Below are 20,589 nucleotides of genomic sequence, written 5' to 3' on the forward strand. Positions count from 1 at the left end.
CTCTGCCTTCCATCATTGCAGGAAGCTTGAACGTCTCCGTCCGGCCCCATTATCTATAACGGGGACCGGTGGAGATCCGGCCGCAACCTGGCAAATATACAGAGAATCAGCCCGAAAAAACACCACTGTGCTCAGCAGTTTTCTTCTAGCCGATCATCTGCATATTTGCCAGGTCCCCATTATAGTTAAAGAGAACCTGTCACCGGGATTTTGTGTATAGAGCTGAGGACATGGGTTGCTAGATGGCCGCTAGCACATCCGCAATATACAGTCCCTATAGCTTTGTGTGCTTTTATTGTGTAAAAAAACCGATTTGATACATATGCAAATTAACCTCAGATAAGTCCTGTCCCTGACTCTTCTCACGTACAGGACTCATCTCAGGGACAGGACACATCTCACATACAGGACACATCTCGGGGTAATTTGCATATGTATCAAATCGGTGGTTTTTTTTTACACAATAAAAGCATACAGAGCTATGGGGACTGGATACTGCGGATGTGCTAGTGGCCATCTAGCGACCCATGTCCTCAGCTCTATACCCAAAATACCGGTGACAGATTCCCTTTAATGGGGCCAGATGGAGCCTTTCAAGCTTCCGGGAATGCAGAGAGACCCAGCAGGCTGTTCCCTGCCAGATACACAGCACTAGTGTGAGGCTAGCCTTATTGGTACCGCCAAGTAAAGGAAGGAAAGTAGGATCCATCCATTATACTTTGTATTTTTATGATCCACTTCTGATTTTGGCTTCCAAAACTTGACCCTATGGCTCTTTGACAGCATAGGGGGCTACTCTCAGTGAGCACAACCCCCTACACTGAGCTGTGAGGTGTTCCCCCCATAGGACGTGACTGGAGGAGACGACATACAGGAGAAGCCCTCCTCGGTCACTGAGACCAGCGCCAGCCTCAGGACACACTGACAACATGAAGCCGTGCAGCCTCCCTCACCCCCAGCGCGCCCTGTGATGACGTCACACAGCGGAAGTCAGGTTTGAAGCGGTGGCGGGCGGGCGAGGAGAGCAGGCTGCTGCAGCAGTGGTGGCCATGGAGTTGTCACCGGGCAGCGCTGGCTGCGGCATCCTTACAGGTACCGCCGGGTTATATGGCATATGTGTACGGGTCACCTGCTCCTAGCAGCAAGGGTGCAAGCAGGACCTTTCTGACATAATCGGACTATAGCACCCAGTCACAGCACAGCTTATCTTCCGTCTTGTGTTCTGTTCTGGGGGGAAATAGACCATTTCATAAATGTGTCCATAAGTAACCACGTGATGGGAAGTAACATGTATCTGGGCTGTTGCTAAGCTCTAGGTCCTGCAGCCAGTCTGTGACCAGCTGTTCTATAGGAGCACTGGTCACAGCGCCCCCTAGGGTCCCCCAGCAGGAAAGATGGGGAGAGGGATAGTTTGGGGACATTGGTGCACATCCATAGACTGCTGAGTGACATGATAAAAAGGGGTTCTGTCACCAGGTTGATGCTGAATCCACTGCTGGAGTCCTCGATGTCCCTGAGTGAGAGGCGCGGAGAGCCTGAGGTTGGGGAATATTAAGGACTCGGCACTGGGCTCGGGTGCAGCAGATACTGGGGCTACGTCTCCAGGGGTGGGAAACTACAACTCCCAGCATGCATACTTGCTCTGCTCTTCTCAGAACTCTCATAGAAACAAATGGAGCATGCTGGGAATTGTAGTTTCAGAGCAGCTGCAGTGCCGTAGGTTGCCGTTAGACTTTTTGTAGCACTTTTGATTGATTTTAACTGTTGAGTGACGGCTGAAGTGCACAGGATAGACGACAGCTGTCACTCGATGGTTAAAGAGGTTGTCTCATTGCAACAACCCATCCGTACCCACTGGATAGGGATACGTGTCTGATCGCCCCTCTCTGATGCCACACGTTCTATGGGACTGCAAGCGCTCAGCTATCTTCAGCAGCCCCAGAGTTGAATGGAGCATGCATGTCTGGCCCTCATTCTAGGGCTGAGCAGGGGCCCTGGCGATCAGACACTTGTACCATATCCTGTGGACACGGGATAGGTAGTTATAATGGAACCATCATCCATAGAGCCGGCACCGGAAGCTGTTGCTGCTGTTTTCTGCTTTCACGTCACTTGGTCACAGACTCCCATTTCTTTTAAAGATACTTCTCCTGACGGCTCTACTCCTTTGTCCTTTCTAGGAGTCGTTGCATTTGTCGATGTGTGGTCATCCAACAGAACGGAAAATTACTCTAAAATGTTCTCACAGCAACTTCTGAGCCTGGGGGCAAAGGTTAGTGCCAAGGTGCCAAGTTCCAGTCTATATGTTTCCTATAGAGAATTTATTATAAAGTATTAAAGGGGTTGAGCGGTGTCAGGATATTCATGATCAGTCCTCAGGATAGGTCATCAATATCAGATCAGCGGAGGTCAGTCTCCTGCCACCCCTGAGGGTCAGCTAGTTGAGAGGTTACCTGCATGTTGTGTCCCTTGTAGCAGCGGTGCAATCACCCCTTCCTCTCCCCTTCTAATTAATGGGACCCATGCACAATACCCTTTGGGCGTCAGACGACCACCTCAGCAACCCCAGGATGCAGTAGTGTGTCGCTGCGCTGGATGTCTGATTGGGAGAGAATGCCTGCACAAGCGCTCTGATCCCTCTAAGTAGCAGTGTCAAGTAGGCTATATGGAAGCTGTCACAGCCTGTCCTGTCTCCGAGGTCTGTAAGTAATAAGGACCATTTCAGCCAAGGCAAGCTTCCAATATTATATACAGTCGAAGGTGTGGGAGATTTATTATAGCCTGGCTGTGTGCGATGATACCCAGGCATGAGGCCGGGTGCACACCTAGTCATAAATTAGGTGCGGCATCCGGCAGTACTTGTGCCAGGGTCTGACAAAGATTTCAGTCGTCTTCTATGCCAGAAAACTGGTATAGAAGATGATAAATGTGGCAGGTCGCCAGCCTCACCCCCTTTTTGGAAAAGTGGTGAGGCCAGTGGATAATGTAAATCTTTACTATGAGATGAGCATGATCAACTGTGACAAGTCCTATCACATTATTTTGTGGTAAATCCGTGAATTATTCCTCCTGTACGGTTCCCGAGCCACATCCTATATTTTAGCCTAGTGCACAAATCTCTGAGCATCCCTTGCTGGCTCGTGTTGTACATACAGCATCCGGACATGAACATTGCTCGTCTACAACCTAAAGGTTGTGGCGGAAACAGATATGCCAGACCAGTCAGCTGTTTCCATACCTCCGATAGACTTGAATGCAAGATTTGGAAACAATCTTTCCATTTTCCTTCGCTCTCCATAGACCTCAGTAAAAAACGTGTGCCAGAATTGCTGATCCTCTCCTCCACTTTTACAGCAGTTTAGAGCAACAATCATCGACAAAGGCCTTCCCAAGTTTCTTGATAATTTACGGTCCAAAAGCAGATCCCACCTAACAATCATTATATCTATGTGCCATACATGTGAACTGAATACCTCTTGTGCCTTACAAGCTTGCTGACTGTTTCCAGTAGCAGTCCTTTGAACTGCAGCTAATACAAGTAGTAGTAATTAAGCGCTAAGACAAGAAAACAAATGGAATGGCTATTCCGGCCATAAATCTTCACTATAGCTTTCATGCATCTGGTTAATTATTCTCTGAAGCAGGGCAATGGGGAGATTTTGATGTTGTTTCATGAATAGTGGCGCTTGTATCTGTAGGTTTCAAAAACGCTCAGTAAGCAAGTAACTCACGTCGTTTTTAAAGACGGCAGTCAAAGCACATGGGACAAGGCAGTGAAGAATAAGGTCAAGCTGGTGTCTGTCCTTTGGGTGGAGAAGTAAGTATTGCTCTTGAAATAACAGTACATTTGATGTGGCTCCAAAATGGTTTGATTTTCTGTTATGCCATAACTGAACTCCTTGTTACAGATGTCGAGAGACGACTAAGCATGTAGAAGAATCTCTGTACCCGGCCATCAACACAAATAATGGCTTACCTGAACTTACTAAGAAGAAGGTAAGTGAGGCTATCTGTGTATTCTCATCTGAAGATCTGCTCCAACTTCATAGCCATCTGTAGTACATGGGACGCTGGGCAAGATCTCTTCCTAGAAGAGCGGACAAAATGGAGCATAACTTCATAAGAACGCCCAAGGTTTTGTAAAGGGATGTCCTCCAAGCTCATATAGCTTGTACGTATACTTTTGGCCATATATAGGGTTTTATTATGGATGGGCTAGTCTCAGGATAAGCCATAAATATCTGATTGATAAACCCCCACTTATTAGCGCTGGAGCTACACAGCTCCATCCAGCTGGTTACTACAGCAAATCTCCAACTGAAGTGAATGGGAGCAGCACTGCAGTAATCGGCTCTGTCCGCTACTCGTGAACAGCTGATCAGTGGGGTGTAGGACCTTTGCCTCAGATGTTAATGGTCTATTCAGGCCATCAATACACAAATCCTGGAATACCCCTTTATAAGACGAACTTAGCCTGGGAATCCTTCTTAGGCCCCTTGCAGACAAGCGATACAGATTAGGTCCGGATGCGTTCAGTTAAAAATGCGTGATTTCGCAAGTAAGTTTATTCAGTTTTGCCTGCGATTGTGTTCAGTTTTTATCATGCGGGTGAAATGTGCACTGATGCGTTTTATAATAAACTGAAGGTTTACAAACAACATTTACTAGAAACCATCCATGAAAAACGCATCTCATCCGCACTTGCTTGCAGATGCGATGCGATTTTCACACAGCCCCATTAATTTCTATGGGCCCTGCGTTGCATGAATAAACATGCTGCGATTTTTCACGCAACGCACCAGTGATGCGTGAAAAACAACGCTCATGTACACAGACCCATTGAAATGAATGGGTCCGGATTCAGTGCGGGCGCAATGCGTTCGCATCACGCATTGCACACGCGCGGAAAACTCGCTTGTGTGAAAGGGGCCTTACTGTTAATGGTGAGTGTGAAATGTGTTGTGTCCAGTTCACTTTTCCTTTCTGCATTGAATTAGATGCAAGGAGCTCTATGGTTCTTGCTTAAATGATAGCTGGCTATGGATTCCTTCAAAAGTGTACCAAATATCTTTCTATTCTTACAGAGAAAATGTATGCAGCCCAAGGACTATGTTGAAAAAACCCCCGAAAATGACAAGCGACTTGCAAAAAAATTTAATAAAATGTGTAAGCACCTCGATGACCAAAAAGCATCTATTGGTGAGTTAACTCCCTCTTCTTTGTGCTGCTCTGACAAATACTATTTCATGATTGCAGCTGAGAGGACGGACAATCCAACACAATGGAAATCTAAAGCCACGTTCTCTCAAGCCCTCAGGTTTTGAAATGTATATAGCACAGTAAAGGGGTTGTCCATGATTGAATTGTTTTTTTTAGATTCCACCCCATCCCACCAGATCTGTGGAGGGAAACCTATTCACCTGCTCCCCTACGATCAGTTCCATCTTCCTAGGTCCTGTTGCTGTCTTTACTACACTTTGGTCCCTGCGTGTAACTAGCTGCCAATGACTAGCCTCAGCAGTGATGTGTCCCCAAACAGGGCATCACTGCTGGGTCACATGCTGCTTGGGGTCATGTCACCGCTGAGGCCAGTCATTGGCTGCAGCCGCACACCTGACCCTGTCTGTGTCAGAAATTTTCATGTGGGGACGAATTGCAATGAAGATGGCTGGAGGCATGAAGCCAGTACCAAATGGTGAAGGGCAGGTAAGTATGAATTGTGGGCAACACCGTTATGGGTGTATGCACACAGCGGGTAGTGTTCACCACACACTTTCTGCAACACCGCCATTTTATGGAGGTTTCAGCTTGTACAGTCGAAACACCTATGCAATATTTAAAAGGGTTGTCCGCTTTTTACTATTGGTGACCTATCCTCAGGATAGGTCATCAATATCAGATCGGCGGGGATCCGACTCCTGGCACCCTCGCCTGTCAGCTGTTTGAAGAGAAGGCAGCGCTCATGTGAGAGCTGCTTTCTCTACTCTGTTTACCTGCTCGCCGCAGCAATTTCAGGAGTGAGCAGGTGTAATTACAAGTATGGCTTCCCCATTCACTTCTATGGGACGACACTGTAGTAATCACTTGAACAGATGGAGCCGTCTCATAGAAGTGAATAGGGACGCCATACTTGTAATACCTGCTCACGTCTGAAATTGCTGCGGCGAGCAGGTAAACAGAGCAGTGAAGGCAGCGCTGTGTTTGGCAGAGTTGGACCCCCGCGGATTTGATATTGATGACCTATCCTCAGGATAGGTCATTAACCGTAAAAAGCGGACAACCACTTTAAGGTCTCAGTTAGTACAGGAATTTTAATATAAATCATACAGTGAACTGAGCTTTACAATAATGGTAAATTTCACAAATCTAGATCCAGAAGGCCTACAGACGGTATATCCAATTGGGAGTATATATCAAGGGGAGAAACGGAACTGCATCGCACATCCACAATGCTATGCTTAGATCTAACTAAACTCGCTTCTCAGTGCAATATAAAGTATACAGCCCCCTTTACTGCATGCTGTACAAGAGGCATTAGTGTACATTTTGATGAAAAGGCATAAGCCCACTCGCCATGCCAGCATGCAGTATAGGGGACTGTACACTGTTATATTGCGCTGAGAAGCGAATTTACTTAGATCTAAGCATAGCATTATGGATGTGTGATACAGTTCTGTTTCTCCCCTTGATATATACTTCCAATTAGAAGACCATTCTAAAAAGCAATGTGATAGTAGCATATTTTATATCAGCATTGTATTTTGGGCTGTTGTCCTCAAGGCCTTAAAGGGAATGTCATCAGAAAATAACGTATTGATTAAAAAAAATCTAGTTTTTATGTTAAACATATTTTTAAAGAATTTTTGGTGATGTTTTTAATTTTCCATGTCAATATCTACCGTATTTTTCGCCCTATAAAACGCATCGGCCCATAAGACGCACCTAGGTTTTAGAGGAGGACAATAAGAAAAAAATATTTCTCATTACACCTCAGGTCAGACCTCAGCTGAGAGCTCCAATCAGACCCCCAATGTTAATAAGACCTCAGATCAGACACCAATGACCCCCAATCAGACCTCAGATAAGAGCCCCATGCCCTTCATCAGCCTCCATGCTTCTCATCAGCCCCCATTATTATTATTTATTATTAAAGCGCTATTAATTCCATAGCACTGTACATATGCCTCTTATCAGCCCCAATTATCAGCCTTATGCCTCTCATATGCAGCCCCCCCATTTCAGATCAGCCCCAAGCAGCCTCATGTTTTATAAAATAAAAAACCACTTCGCTCTCCTGGACGCCGCCGCTCCTCACTGTCTGTGATCTTCTTCCTCCGGCTGTCGGCTGTGCTGTGAACTGGCACGCACCGCGTGAGGACATAGAGCGCCTCACGCTGTGCACAGCCACTGCATAGCCGACAGCCGAGGACCAGGAAGCGGTGAGTACAAAGCTTTCACCGCTTCCTGGTCCTCCGGTACTAATCAGCGCTTCCATAAGTATTCGCCCCATAAGACAGAGGGGCATTTTTCAATCGTTCACAATAGGTGGCTTCACAGCTTATCTACTCCCTCCCTTAGAAGTCAGACGTCCCTTCCAGACTATTGTCTTTGGCCCATTTGGCTGCTGTAAAGCAATCCTCTAAATGCGGTTAAGAACAGCTCATGTAAGATGGCCGCTCCCATTATCATGTTCAGGAAATAGGATAAAAAAAATCTGCAATCATAAAGTAAAAACAGATTAGATAAAAAGGAGATGGGTTTTTCTCTTCTGGTTTTAATTGTCAGAAAATAATTTCGGTGACATTCACTTTAAAGGGTTTTTCTTGGATGTTAATATTGATGGCCTATCCTAAGAATAGTCCAATATCTGATCGGTGGGGGTGCCTCACCCTGCATTCCTGGCAATCGGCGGTTTCAGAATAGCGCTGGAACTACCCAAGTCTGTTATTTGTGTAGTGGATGAAGCTGGAGCACTTTAGCGGGATCAGTGCTGCAGTAACCAGCCCCATTCAGCACCTGAGCTACTCCAACATGGATTTAGTTCCCCGTGGTGTAATCTGCAATCGAAATGCCATGAACAGGTTCCCATTGACTTCAATGGGGAAAATGCCACCATGTTCGCATGGCAGAGGTTTTTTTCCTCCACTGATTTGCAGTCCACTACAGACGTGGCATGTTACTTCTTTGAAGTGGATTTTAGCTGCCTTTAATGGGCTAAAATAGCTGGCATTTTTGTGTATGTTTTTTGCAGCGCTGCACACACAGGCAGATCAGCGCCTTGAACAGCTGCTGCTTTTTACACTGCAGATCTTTGCCGTGTGAACCTAGCCTAAAAGGGCTCATCGGCAGAGGCGTGGTGTGTCTGGTCCCTGACCATCTGATATTGATGGCCTGTCCTGAGGACAGCGCATCAGTGTTACTATCCCGTAAAACCCATCTAATATGCCCAGAGTAAAGGATTTTACTGTATTAACGTATTATTTCTGACTTGCTCTCCCTCCCTTCACAGATATCCCTCTTCTATCATTTGATGATGATGGGACCTTACTGTACAGCCCTAAAGCAGTGGTCGCAGATCGCTGCAATGCCATGGAAAGAAGAGTACAAGAGATGAAGCATAAAAGAGAGAATTTATCTCCTACAGGTAGAAAACAATTGCAGTGGTGGCTTCTGAATGTTTCTTACTTTTATGTCTGGAGTTTTCTTACAGTTGTACTTGAAGGGGCCCACTGGTGGCAGCCTTTTCAAAGTGGATATCTCTAATGAGACCACCCTTTAACCCCTTCCCGAGATCTCCCACCTGCAATTTTACACGTCAGACACGCTGCAGCAGCAATTGTCACTGCAATTTCACGCGCCGCTTCCGGCATTGGCCAAATGTAAAAAGTTGTGTAAAGCTTTTCATTTTTGCGTTTTCATTTTTCTTCCCTATTTTCCTTGAGCCATAACTTTTTTATATTTCCGTTCACATAGCTGTACGAGGGCTTATTTTTTGCAGGACAAGTTGTACTTTACAATGCCACCATTAATTATGGCATAAAATGTAGTGGAAAGCGTTAAAAAAATTCAAAATGGGATGGAATTGGGAAAAAAAAAAAACTGTTCCTCCACCATTTTATATAACACTATGTATATGTAACACATTAGGCTCCTGTGCTCACCAGGTTGTGAGGGAGCAGGGCAGGCAGAGGCCCACAGCTCCCGCACAGCCCGTCTCTCCTATGCTGCTAGAAGACGGATGGCCCTTAGCAATGCTCATTTGAAAGAGCGCTGCTAAGGGACATTTTAGTGCTTTTCTACTAAAAATAAACGTTTTCCCTAAATAAAGTACAAAAATGTTCCCTGTCACTGTCCCTACACATTAGCAAAAAAAAATGTAACGGCAGTTACTCTTTAATAGTTTTTTTTCTAGTTCATTGTATGGAATCTTAAATGGTGGAAAAAGAAAGTCCAATTTATCCTCCCCAAAAAAAAGCCTCTGCTTTGTGAATGGAAAAATTATGGTTGTTGGAAAGCAGGAAGTTAAGCTCTTCATTCATACAGTCCCATCCTATCCCAGGTTACTGTGCCATGCTATATAACCAGGATGTATTGATGATACTCAAATGCATATATATATTTATATATGCACAAAATATTCTAGAAAAATAGGACCTGAGAAGGTAGTGATAAATACAAAAGGTTTTATCGTTACCAGCTGCCATTTTTGGAAATGCAGGTGGTAGAGACAGATGTTAATATGAAGTAGTTGGACTTCAGTAGCACTGCTTGGCTGCGGTGTCTGGTTAGCTTTTTGTTCTCTCCTCACTCTTGCTTTCAAGTGTTGATGGCCACATTTAGTAATCGAAGTAGGTATATGCACGTCTAAGTGGTTATTATAGAACCATAATCCTTTATGTTTCTTCTACAGCTTCTCAAATGTCACAAACATTTGATTTTTCATCACTGAAACCGTCACTTGGAAATACTCCTTCTGGCAGAACGGACTCTCCACACGGTATGTCCAAATGCTGAGTGTCATCACAATGCCCATGCAGACTTTCCAGTGATCCTCTTCCTCACTATTCTAGTCAATGAGAAGAAGACGTCCCATTGAAGTGAATGGGCACAGCAGAATTGTAATTACACCTGCTCGCCACTGCAGTGTCAACGGGGAGCAGGTAAACAGTGAAGAGAAGGCAGTGCTTGTACGAGCAATGCGTTCTCTTCAAACAGCTGATCGTTGTGGAGTGCCGGGAGTCGCCCCGACGCTGATATTGATGACCTATTCAAATCAGCACTAATACACTTCAATGTAAATTAATGCCGGCATTCCGGCAAGTGTTCAGTATTTTTGGCCGGAGATAAAACTGCAGCATGCTGAGGTATTTTCTCCATCCAAAAAACGGAAAAGGGACTGAACTGATGCATCCTGAACGGAATGCTCTCCATTCAGAATGTATTAGGATAAAACTGATCAGTTTTTTTATGGTATTGAGCTCCTGTGACAGAACTCAATACTGGAAAACAAAAACGCTAGTGTGAAAGTACTCTACAGGTGAAACTCTAAAAATTAGAATATCATGCAAAGTTCATTTATTTCAGTAATGCAACTTAAAAGGTGAAATTAATATATGAGAGAGACTCATTACATGCAAAGCGAGATATTTCAATCCTTTGTTATAATTTGGATGATTATGTCTTATAGCTTATATAACCCCAAAGTCACAATCTCAGATACCCTTTTCTCAGGGGGTATGGATTAATTAGCTGACTAGAGTGTGACACTGTGAGCCTAGAATATTGAACTTTTTCACAAAATTCTAATTTTAAGCTGCATTAATGCAAATCCTTTTAATTTGCATTACTGAAATAAATGGACTTTTGCAAGATATTCAAATTTTTCGAGTTTCACCTATACTATCTATTGATACTACCTGTATATACCAAAGGTTAGAATTCTGGTACAGTTTGATAGACGGTTACAAGCTCACAGGCCATGTGTCATGACACCCAGACTTTTCTTGGGGCACTATTTCATCCTTGTGAGCCCTTGAAAGAGTGTTTTTTAATCAGGATTATATGGACCTGCATGGTTGTTTGATATCTCAGCATTCACTCAGGTCAGAATTTCAAGAATGTTATTTGTGAGTACCTGATATGTGAGAGCCTGATTTCAGAAGATTCAGATAGCCCCAAGCTATTAGTTTGAGGAACTGAAAATGTTTCACTTTGAGTGATTGAAGCGGTAGAGTAGATTAGTAACTGAAAATAGCGCTTTTAGTCATGGCCGTTTTAAGATACAAAGAAAGACGTAAGATGAGCGATATGGTACTTGGGAATGGGCACAGTGTAGAGCTAAAAATGGTGTCTTGTATCTTTTCACTACTCTGGAAAATGTTACAATATGTTCTCCACCACATATTAAGTTAATTTTACTGCAGGTTATAAAGGAACTTCTTATTTAAGTAGGAAATAAGATGTAAAGAAAGAAAAATGCATGAACTGATTCACATGGTTCCTAAAGTGACCTTGCTGTAAAGTTTTTTTATTAAAGGTTTCTTGGTTATTGGTTTTATAATAAATCCGTTAAAGAAAAACTACTTTTGTAAGCATGTTGGACTTATTCAGGAGCCAAACTGACAATTTAGTGATCAGTCAATAAACCAAAGTCCAAAAAGTGAGACTTACCAGATTTTCAGATGTATTTGGCTACTCCTGAGATTTGTTCATGGCCCTGGCAATGACCGTGAACAGTGTGTGAGTTAAAAACGGCAACAGAAAAACCAAGACATTCACCTACTTACTTAGGTTGTCCAGGTTCTTGAAGTGTGACAGCCAATTGTAGCCACTGGGTCCACTAATTTGCTGGCAGTGGTGACGTTTGGGGAGTCGGCACATCACACTTTAGGCCAGGGAGGGACTGAGATGCACCACAGGACGACCAGAGCAAGTGAGTTTTTAGTTTTTTTAGATAGATAAAAGCAAGAGAAACCTATTTGGAAAAGAAAGACGAGCTGTGTTTGGTGAGCAGACGAGTGATAAAGTTCTAACTGGCAATTTTTTTTAATTTATTTTTTTATGTGGAATCTTTTTTTTTTTTTTTTTTAAATACATTTCAACCCTTTTTCTTGTTTCATTTGTGTTCTGTTTTTTTTTTTTTTAGAGGATGACTCCGGCTGTCTTAACGCTAGCTATGATGAACTTTTTCCGGTGAGGGAAGGCAGTGTTCCCAGCACTCCAAAGTACAATAAAATCCATGTGGTTAAGGAAGACCCAGATGATTCAATTGGTTCAAAGTCAAGTCTATCACCTCAAAAAACTGACGGACGGAAATCTAGTCCTCAAAGAGTAATGAGGCGATCAGGAACTCGGGCAAAGTGTCGGAAATCAAGTCTGTTCAAACCTGCTGATGGCACAAATGCAAGTGACCGTCCAACACTAGTTACTATGAATGATGACCCAGATTTCGATTTTACACCTATGGCAACTAACGCTGTTTGTAAACTCGGCTTCGATGCTATAGCCAGGGAAACTACCAACTCTGCAATACAAATTTCTCGTAAGAACCCGAAGTCCGATAAAAAAGTGAAAGCTGCTCAGCCTGCTCACAACACAACGGGCAGTGATAGTGGGAGTGATGCATTTTCTGAGACGGCCTCTGAAAAAGGCAAAATCTCAGGCTTGGACTATTCATCGATGGCAAATAGGCTTATTGCATTGTGTCAAGAAAAGGAAAAGTCTAAGAAAACGGGTCGTCGCAGCTCAAAATCTGAAGTCCCAATTTCCTGTGCCAAAGATAAAGCAGTGAAGGTCAAACCTCGTCGGTCATCATGCAATGCAGACTCTGCTGACACTTTTTCTAATTTTGAGGACTTTTTCACTTCCTCAGATTTAAATAACCGTCAAAGCAAACTGAGTCCTTTTCTCCTGACTATTGAACCTAGAAGGTCGCCCAGCCCCCCTCCACTTACTTCAAATGGTAAAGACTGCCGTAAACGCAGAGGATCGATGGGTGCTGCTCAGCAGGAAACTTGCGCAGCCAAAAAGAGGAAAACGATACATTCAGTAACTCCTTCTGCTGCAAGCCCATCAGAAGGCCCCAGAAAATGTGCGTCATCCACTACAAAACGGTCTCTAGTTCCTGCTATGTCTAAAGCCGTTATCTGCGAAAGCAAACCTGAATTAGCGGAGAATGGTAATAAGCCAGAGATGACCTCTGTGAAGAACACCATATCACCAGACCAAAGTAAAAAATGCCTAGATGAACCTGGTGTTCAAGAGACCTTACACCTGACAAATGGCACAGATCATGGAAAAGAGTTGAAACTATGTCAGCCAAGTACGTGAGCCTCGTAATCACTATCTTTGTCGTAAGCGATTGTATGACGCCTCATCTGCTGCTGAGTATTGAACCTGGCATATGGATGGTGAAGGTGGTCTAGACAATGTCTTGATAACATGAAGGGGCAGTGTAACTGATAGGCATTGTGGAAATGCCCACAACTAGCAGACATTTTTCTGTATTTAGTGTATTTGTAATTCACCTATCATGGAAGACAGAGCTGTAGGTCTCGCAGGACCTCTTGTGACTTGATATCTTTCAGTCCTGGCATCAGACAGTTCTCTGAACTTGGGTATACAAGAAGATTTCTGGAGCTAATACCTAAAGAATTATTTTTCCGGTAGATTTGTTACAGAAATTTCTTTGACTGAAAATCTGTTCCATTCACCTGAATAGGGTTGTCTTGGAGGCAAACACATGGACTTCTGCAAACCTCATTCTCCTGAATGAGACATTCGCAGAAATTCCTGCAACAGATCTGCCATTTGTGTATATACCCTAAGGCTGTGATGGCTAACCTCCGGCTACAACTCCCAAGATGCACATTTGCTTGGCTGTTCTCAGAACTCCATAGAACTTAATTGAGCATGCTAAGAGTTGTAGTTTCACCACAGATGGAGCGCTGGAAGTTGGCCATCACTGCCCTAAGGTCTAGTTCACACTTCAGTGATTGTGAGCCAAAACCAGAAGTGGAGCCTACACAGCGATAAGGTATAAGGGAAAGATCCACACCTGTTCTGTTTTCTGACCTGCACCTGGTTCATAATCTCTGATGGAAATCGCTGATCAAATCACTGAAGTGTGAACTAGTCCTAAAGCTGGATTCACATAGTGGGGCAAATTTTAGTGGTGCACTTTGTACTGGCTATGAATACGAATCACAATCTTAATATTAGACACATGTACTATTCTGGCGCATGGACCTTTATAAATTTGGAGTATCATAAATCCTGCACAAGATTTATGCTAGAATTCTGTCCCTGTGCAAAAAATGTGTCTCTGTGCCAAAGAAAAGGTCTAGTAGAAAAGCCTAGTAGGGTTGCTAACGCTGATTAATACGATACCTATCTTTTATCTGTAGGTAGTAACGTTGTGGAGAAATTTTAACTTTTAACATGCTAATGAGCTATTGTAGCACCAGGAGGCGGGCTTATGCCTTTCAAGCGCTGCTTTAGTGACTCCCATGGTGCTCCATACTGACTCCCCTCTACTTCAAAGCACCCCCTCCTCCCTTTATCCCTTTAGATTGACAGCCTGCGCACTCGCTTTCTAGAACGGTGCATGTGCACAACATTATCGGCTTAATCCCGATGAGCAAAAATGCATACTGCGTACAAGCCGTTCACGTCACTGAACCCGGAAGCGGCAGCACAGTCGCTTAAAGCCGACTGCGCCGCCACTTCCAGGTTCAATTACGTGAACGGCGCATGTGCAATATGCATCTTCACTGATGTTGTTCACACGCTCTGTTCTAGACAGAAGATGCGCAGGCGCAAGATCTCAGCGCTAGTCCAGAGTCTAGTGCTGTCAATCTAAAGGGAGGGGCCCGTGATTAGAAGGAGAGGGTGTCAGTATGGAGCACCAGAGGCGTCACTGGAGCGGTGCTTGAACTGCATAAGCCCGCCTCCTGGTGCTCCAATAGCTTATTAGCATATTTAGAAAAGTTCAAATTCTCCACAACACTACTACCTACAGATAAAAGATAGGTATCGTTTTAATCAGGGTCGGCAACCTTACCAGGCTCTATGCCTGATTGTATAGGGTTGATACAGATGACTGAGCTGCTTTAAGTTTACCCCACCCCACCTTTACCCCACATTAGTTGGTGCAGTTTTACTCCAGCAATGTTACTTTAAAGTAGGGGTGCACAACTTGTAGCTTGGGGACCACATGCGACCTTTGATGCCATCTAGACACAGAAATGTATGTAAGTACTAATGGTGCACTGTTTAGTCATCTCATTGTCCCTTTTGATCAGAAGACTGAGCTCCCTTGACACCCATTTGGTGCTCCGTGATATGAATGATTTAGAGAGGTGACCATCTATGCATGTAGCTCTTTCCATTGTAGTTTGTGGGAGTCATGAAATGCTAGGCGGTTACCACAACGCCTATGGCCTTCAGTGGAGAGAACCACATTCATGCATGGTCTTCTTGGGGAGAAGTGGATACCCATTCCCCTAATAGGTGAGAGTCTTGGAAGTGTAAGATGCACTTTTGATATGCAATGAATGTGTCAGATGGTAATACCGCTTTAAGATTGTATTTTTATTTTTTAAGTACACTGAGTTTTTCAGTATGACCCTCAGACCAGAAAAGTTTGTGCATCTTTTGGTTAAAGGGGTTGTCTCACGTCAGCAAATGGCATTTATCATGTAGAGAAAGTTACTGCAAGGCATTACTAATGTATTGTGATTACCCATATTGCTTCCTCCATTGCTGGTTTGATTCATTTTTCCATCACATCATACACTACTTGTTTCTATAGTTTTGACCAGCAGCGGTGGACGTGCTTGCACACGATAGGAAAAAGCGCCGGACCTATGCGCACTCCTGCAGTCCTGGCCACCAGAAAGGTCGTGCAAGCATGACCGCCACTGCAATTTGCTAAAGTGAGACAACCCCTTTAAGGGCTCATGCACATGACCGTATCTGTTTTGCGGTCTGCAAATCGCGGATCCCAGCTATGTGCATGCCACCATCTTTTTCAAACTTTTGTAGAAATGTCCTATCGCTGTCCACAAAATGGACTGTGGAACGGACATCTGGTTGCAGACGGTACACACACATGCAGGCTGAACATCGATGGCAAATTATCAAGAAGTGTTTTTTTTTTAAAATATAGCATACGTGTGAGAACAACGCCTGAAGGGCACGTACTACAGTGGTCAAAAGTTTTTGCACGGTTATATTAGACGCCCTAATTTAGGTAGTCCGCTTCCAAAAAAGGACAGATGAACATTTTTAGGCCTATGACTGTGTTATTGATGTTGCCATGTGCAGCGTTAGGCCTCAGAGCCAGTCTGTCGGTGCCATCACATGATGCAGTGAAGGGTCTACCTGTACTTGAAGACCATGGCTTATATGTCAGTATCCATGCACAGGGGTGAATTTGATCTTTGTGTTAATTTTGCATATGTGATTCAGAAATTAGGACGTTCCTTGTACGCCCCTTCTTGAATCAATATGTAATCTGATATGCAGCAAAGTGGATGGTACCATGTTGCACATATAGTCTACATATACAGAACTTTACAGAGATTGCATTCTTTATCCAGGGTTACCTTCTTCCCTAAGGTTCTAAAGGACAGTCCCTGCCTGTACGGAGTGTACATTATTTGCTTTGCAGCTGTTTCCCTGCCACTGAGCGTACTCCTTACTGACCCTCCCAGAGGGTTATATACAAGGAATGTCTGGCAGGGCCCAGTAGCAAATAGCAGAATTGTGATTCCAGCTCTGGATTAGAATACAGGATGTAAGTTATGATCAGCACAAAATAATGTGTAATTCGTAAAACAATGTTCAGAAATAAGACTCCTTTTACATAAGAAGATACACTTCCACCAGGAGCGCCAATATAAAAAGTAGAGAGGTGGTCATTTTGGCTTTCATATATACAACAAACCTCTCATAGAATTGCATGGGTCGCACATTGTGCTGCTGATAATGATTAAAAGATGCGTCTCAACAAGTGCGCCATTCCACATTGGTTGGGTAATCGCTCGGCATAGTTTTACGTGGAAGTGATTGACAACAAATGTTTGGCTGCCCATCGTCTCATGTTAAAGTGAGTGATAGTACTGTGAAATACACACGGATACCTCTTTATTATATTGTTCTTAATTGTGTGTTCATAACAATAAAACAGAATATATTTTTTATGGCATTGCTTGCGTTAACATATATTTTTTTCTCTATTATGCTTGAATAATTGTCGTATATAGTTTCAGGCTGAAAAAAAAAACAGGCCATCTGTAAAGCTTTGGTCCATTTCCCCCCCCCCTTATGTGAGGTATTTAGTATCATAGGAAGTATTCATATATTGCTGTGAAATTCAGTAACTACCTGTTAATTTGCGACTGCAGGACCATGGAGCGATCCAGAAATGAAGACGACTGTTAAAAATAAATAGAAACAACTTTTTCCCTTTTTTTGTACGCAATTTTTTTTTCTCCCGTTGGTTGTGATTTTGTTCCCCTTCTTGCTTTAAAGTAGTTGTCTAACCTCAGCAAGTGGCATTTATCATGTAGAGAAAGTTAATAGAAGGCACTTACTAATGTATTGTGATTTTCCATATTGCCTCCTTTACTGGCTTGATTTTTCCAACACATTATATACTTTTCGTTTCCGTGGTTGCGACCACCCTGTAATCCAGCAGCAGTGGTCGTTTTTGCACATTATAGGAAAAACCGCCAGTCTCCCTGCTAGCTGGGACTGCAGGAGAGTGCATAGATGGGTGCTTTTTCATATATATGTGTAAAGTATATAATGTGATGGAAAAATGAATCAAGCCAGCAAAGGAGACAATATGGACATGATAAATACCGTTTACTGAAATGAGAAAACCCCTTTAACCTGGTACCACATAGTGCAAAAATAAATCACTCCTGACACAAGAAAACCTTTTTTTTAGTTTAGTAAGTTTCAGGGTGGATTTGATTTAAATCATGATTTAAATCACTAGTCAGTAAGGCTTGATTTAAATCATAGTTTTCTACATAAAGACTAATTCTTGCTGGTATAACTTTTATAATATGCAAGTAGATGAAGATTTTTAGAATAACAACTTTTCATATTAGTTTGATTAGGTTGATTCTGCATTCATAGGTTTGTAGAAGTTAGGATTAAGGTCTTTTTCTCAACTCTGTTCATGTTATAACATTTTTGCTGTGAAGAAGAGGCATGTGATCTCTGCTGAGTCAAATTCAGTTTTGAGAACTGCAAAAGTAAACCAAGCATCTGTGATAATATCTTGTAGGCAGAGAAACTGCCCAATAATCTTACAAAAGCCTCTGGAAGAGCGTGACATTGTGAATGGATTAATGGAATTTATTTACCAAAAAAATTACACATATAGAAACATAGAATGTGTCTGCAGATAAGAACCATTTGGCCCATCTAGTCTGCCCAATATACTAAATACTATGGATAGCCCCTGGCCCTATCTTATATGAAGGATGGCCTTATGCCTATCCCATGCATGCTTAACCACCCTAGCCCCCCTAGCTTAAACACCCTTAATGACCAGACCACTTTTTACACTTCTGCACTACACTACTTTCACCGTTTATTGCTCGGTCATGCAACTTGCCACCCAAATGAATTTTACCTCCTTTTCTTCTCACTAATAGAGCTTTCATTTGGTGGTATTTCATTGCTGCTGACTGTTACTAATCGAAATTTAACGAAATTTTTGCAAACAAATTTCATTTTTCACTTTCAGTTGTAAATATTTTTTTAAAAAACGACATCTATATATAAGTTTTTCTCTAAATTTATTGTTCTACATGTCTTTGATAAAAAAAAAATTGTTTGGGTAAAAGTTATAGCGTTTACAAACTGTGAATTTCCGCTTTTTGAAGCAGCTCTGACTTTCTGAGCACCTGTCATGTTTCCTGAGGTTCTACAATGCACAGACAGTAGAAAAACCCCACAAATGACCCCATTTCGGAAAGTAGACACCCTAAGGTATTCGCTGATGGGCATAGTGAGTTCATAGAACTTTTTATTTTTTGTCACAAGTTAGCGGAAAATGTTATTTTTTTATTTATTTTTTTCTCCTTACAAAGTCTCATATTCCACTAACTTGTGACAAAAAATAAAAACTTCCATGAACTTACTATGCCCATCACGAAATACCTGGGGGTGTCGTCTTTCCAAAATGGGGTCACTTGTGGGGTAGTTATACTGCCCTGGCATTTTAGGGGCCCGAATGCGTGAGAAGTAGTTTGAAATCAAAATGTGTAAAAAATGCCCTGTGAAATCCGAAAGGTGCTCTTTGGAATGTGGGCCCCTTTGCCCACCTAGGCTTGCAAAAAAGTGTCACACATGTGGTATTGCCGTACTCAGGAGAAGTTGGGCATTGTGTTTTGGGGTGTCATTTTACATATACCCATGCTGGGTGAGATAAATATCTCGGTCAAATGCCAACTTTGTATAAAAAAAAATGGGAAAAGTTATCTTTTGCCGAGATATTTCTCTCACCCATGGGTATATGTAAAAAGACACCACATAAAACACATTGCCCTACTTCTTCTGAGTACGGCGATAGGGGGCTTTTTTTTACACATTTTGATTTCAAACTACTTCTCAAGCATTCGTGCCCCTAAAATGCCAGGGCAGTATAACTACCCCACAAGTGACCCAATTTTGGAAAGAAGACACCCCAAGGTATTTCGTGATGGGCATAGTGAGTTCATGGAAGTTTTTATTTTTTGTCACAAGTTAGTGGAATATGAGACTTTGTAAGAAAATGAAAATAAATAAATCATTTTCCGCTAACTTGTGACAAAAAATAAAAAATTCTAGGAACTCGCCATGCCCCTCACGGAATACCTTGGGGTGTCTTCTTTCCAAAATGGGGTCACTTGTGGGGTAGTTATACTGCCCTGGCCTTTTAGGGGCCCTAATGTGTGAGAAGTAGTTTGAAATCAAAATCTGTAAAAAATGGCCCCTTTCCCCACCTAGGCTACAAAAAAGTGTCACACATCTGGTATCGCCGTACTCAGAAGAAGTAGGGCAATGTGTTTTGGGGTGTCTTTTTACATATACCCATGCTGGGTGAGAGAAATATCTCGGCAAAAGACAACTTTTCCCATTTTTTTTTTTTATACAAAGTTGGCATTTGACCAAGATATTTATCTCGCCCAGCATGGGTATATGTAAAATTACACCCCAAAACACATTGCCCAACTTCTCATGAGTATGGCAATACCACATGTGTGACACTTTTTTTGCAGCCTAGATGCGCAAAGGGGCCCAAATTCCTTTTAGGAGGGCATTTTTAGACATTTGGATCCCAGACTTCTTCTCACGCTTTAGGGCCCCTAAAATGCCAGGGCAGTATAAATATCCCACATGTGACCCCATTTTGGAAAGAAGACACCCCAAGGTATTCAATGAGGGGCATGGCGAGTTCATAGAATTTTTTTTATATTTTTTTGGCACAAGTTAGCGGAAATTGATTTTTTTTATTTTTTTTTCTCACAAAGTCTACCTTTTCCGCTAACTTGGGACAAAAATGTCAATCTTTCATGGACTCAATAT

At 42.8% G+C, this 20,589-nt stretch overlaps 1 protein-coding gene across 1 annotated transcript in view; it reads left to right on the plus strand.

Annotated features, from left to right (window-relative positions):
- The first annotated feature begins 995 nt into the window (after positions 1-995).
- MCPH1 (microcephalin 1) overlaps positions 996-20,589 on the plus strand; it is a 298,662-nt gene continuing 279,068 nt past the window's right edge. The window contains exons 1-8 of the mRNA XM_040428547.1: positions 996-1,092; positions 2,181-2,272; positions 3,699-3,817; positions 3,909-3,996; positions 5,085-5,199; positions 8,510-8,644; positions 9,911-9,997; positions 12,146-13,321. Coding sequence (XP_040284481.1) covers positions 1,050-1,092; positions 2,181-2,272; positions 3,699-3,817; positions 3,909-3,996; positions 5,085-5,199; positions 8,510-8,644; positions 9,911-9,997; positions 12,146-13,321 — 1,855 coding nt within the window. The 5' untranslated portion in view covers positions 996-1,049. The remainder of the gene's footprint in view (positions 1,093-2,180; positions 2,273-3,698; positions 3,818-3,908; positions 3,997-5,084; positions 5,200-8,509; positions 8,645-9,910; positions 9,998-12,145; positions 13,322-20,589) is intronic.

The sequence above is a fragment of the Bufo bufo genome, chromosome 4 (genome assembly GCF_905171765.1).
Source record: "Bufo bufo chromosome 4, aBufBuf1.1, whole genome shotgun sequence".
In the NCBI taxonomy this organism is placed as follows: Eukaryota; Metazoa; Chordata; class Amphibia; order Anura; family Bufonidae; genus Bufo; species Bufo bufo.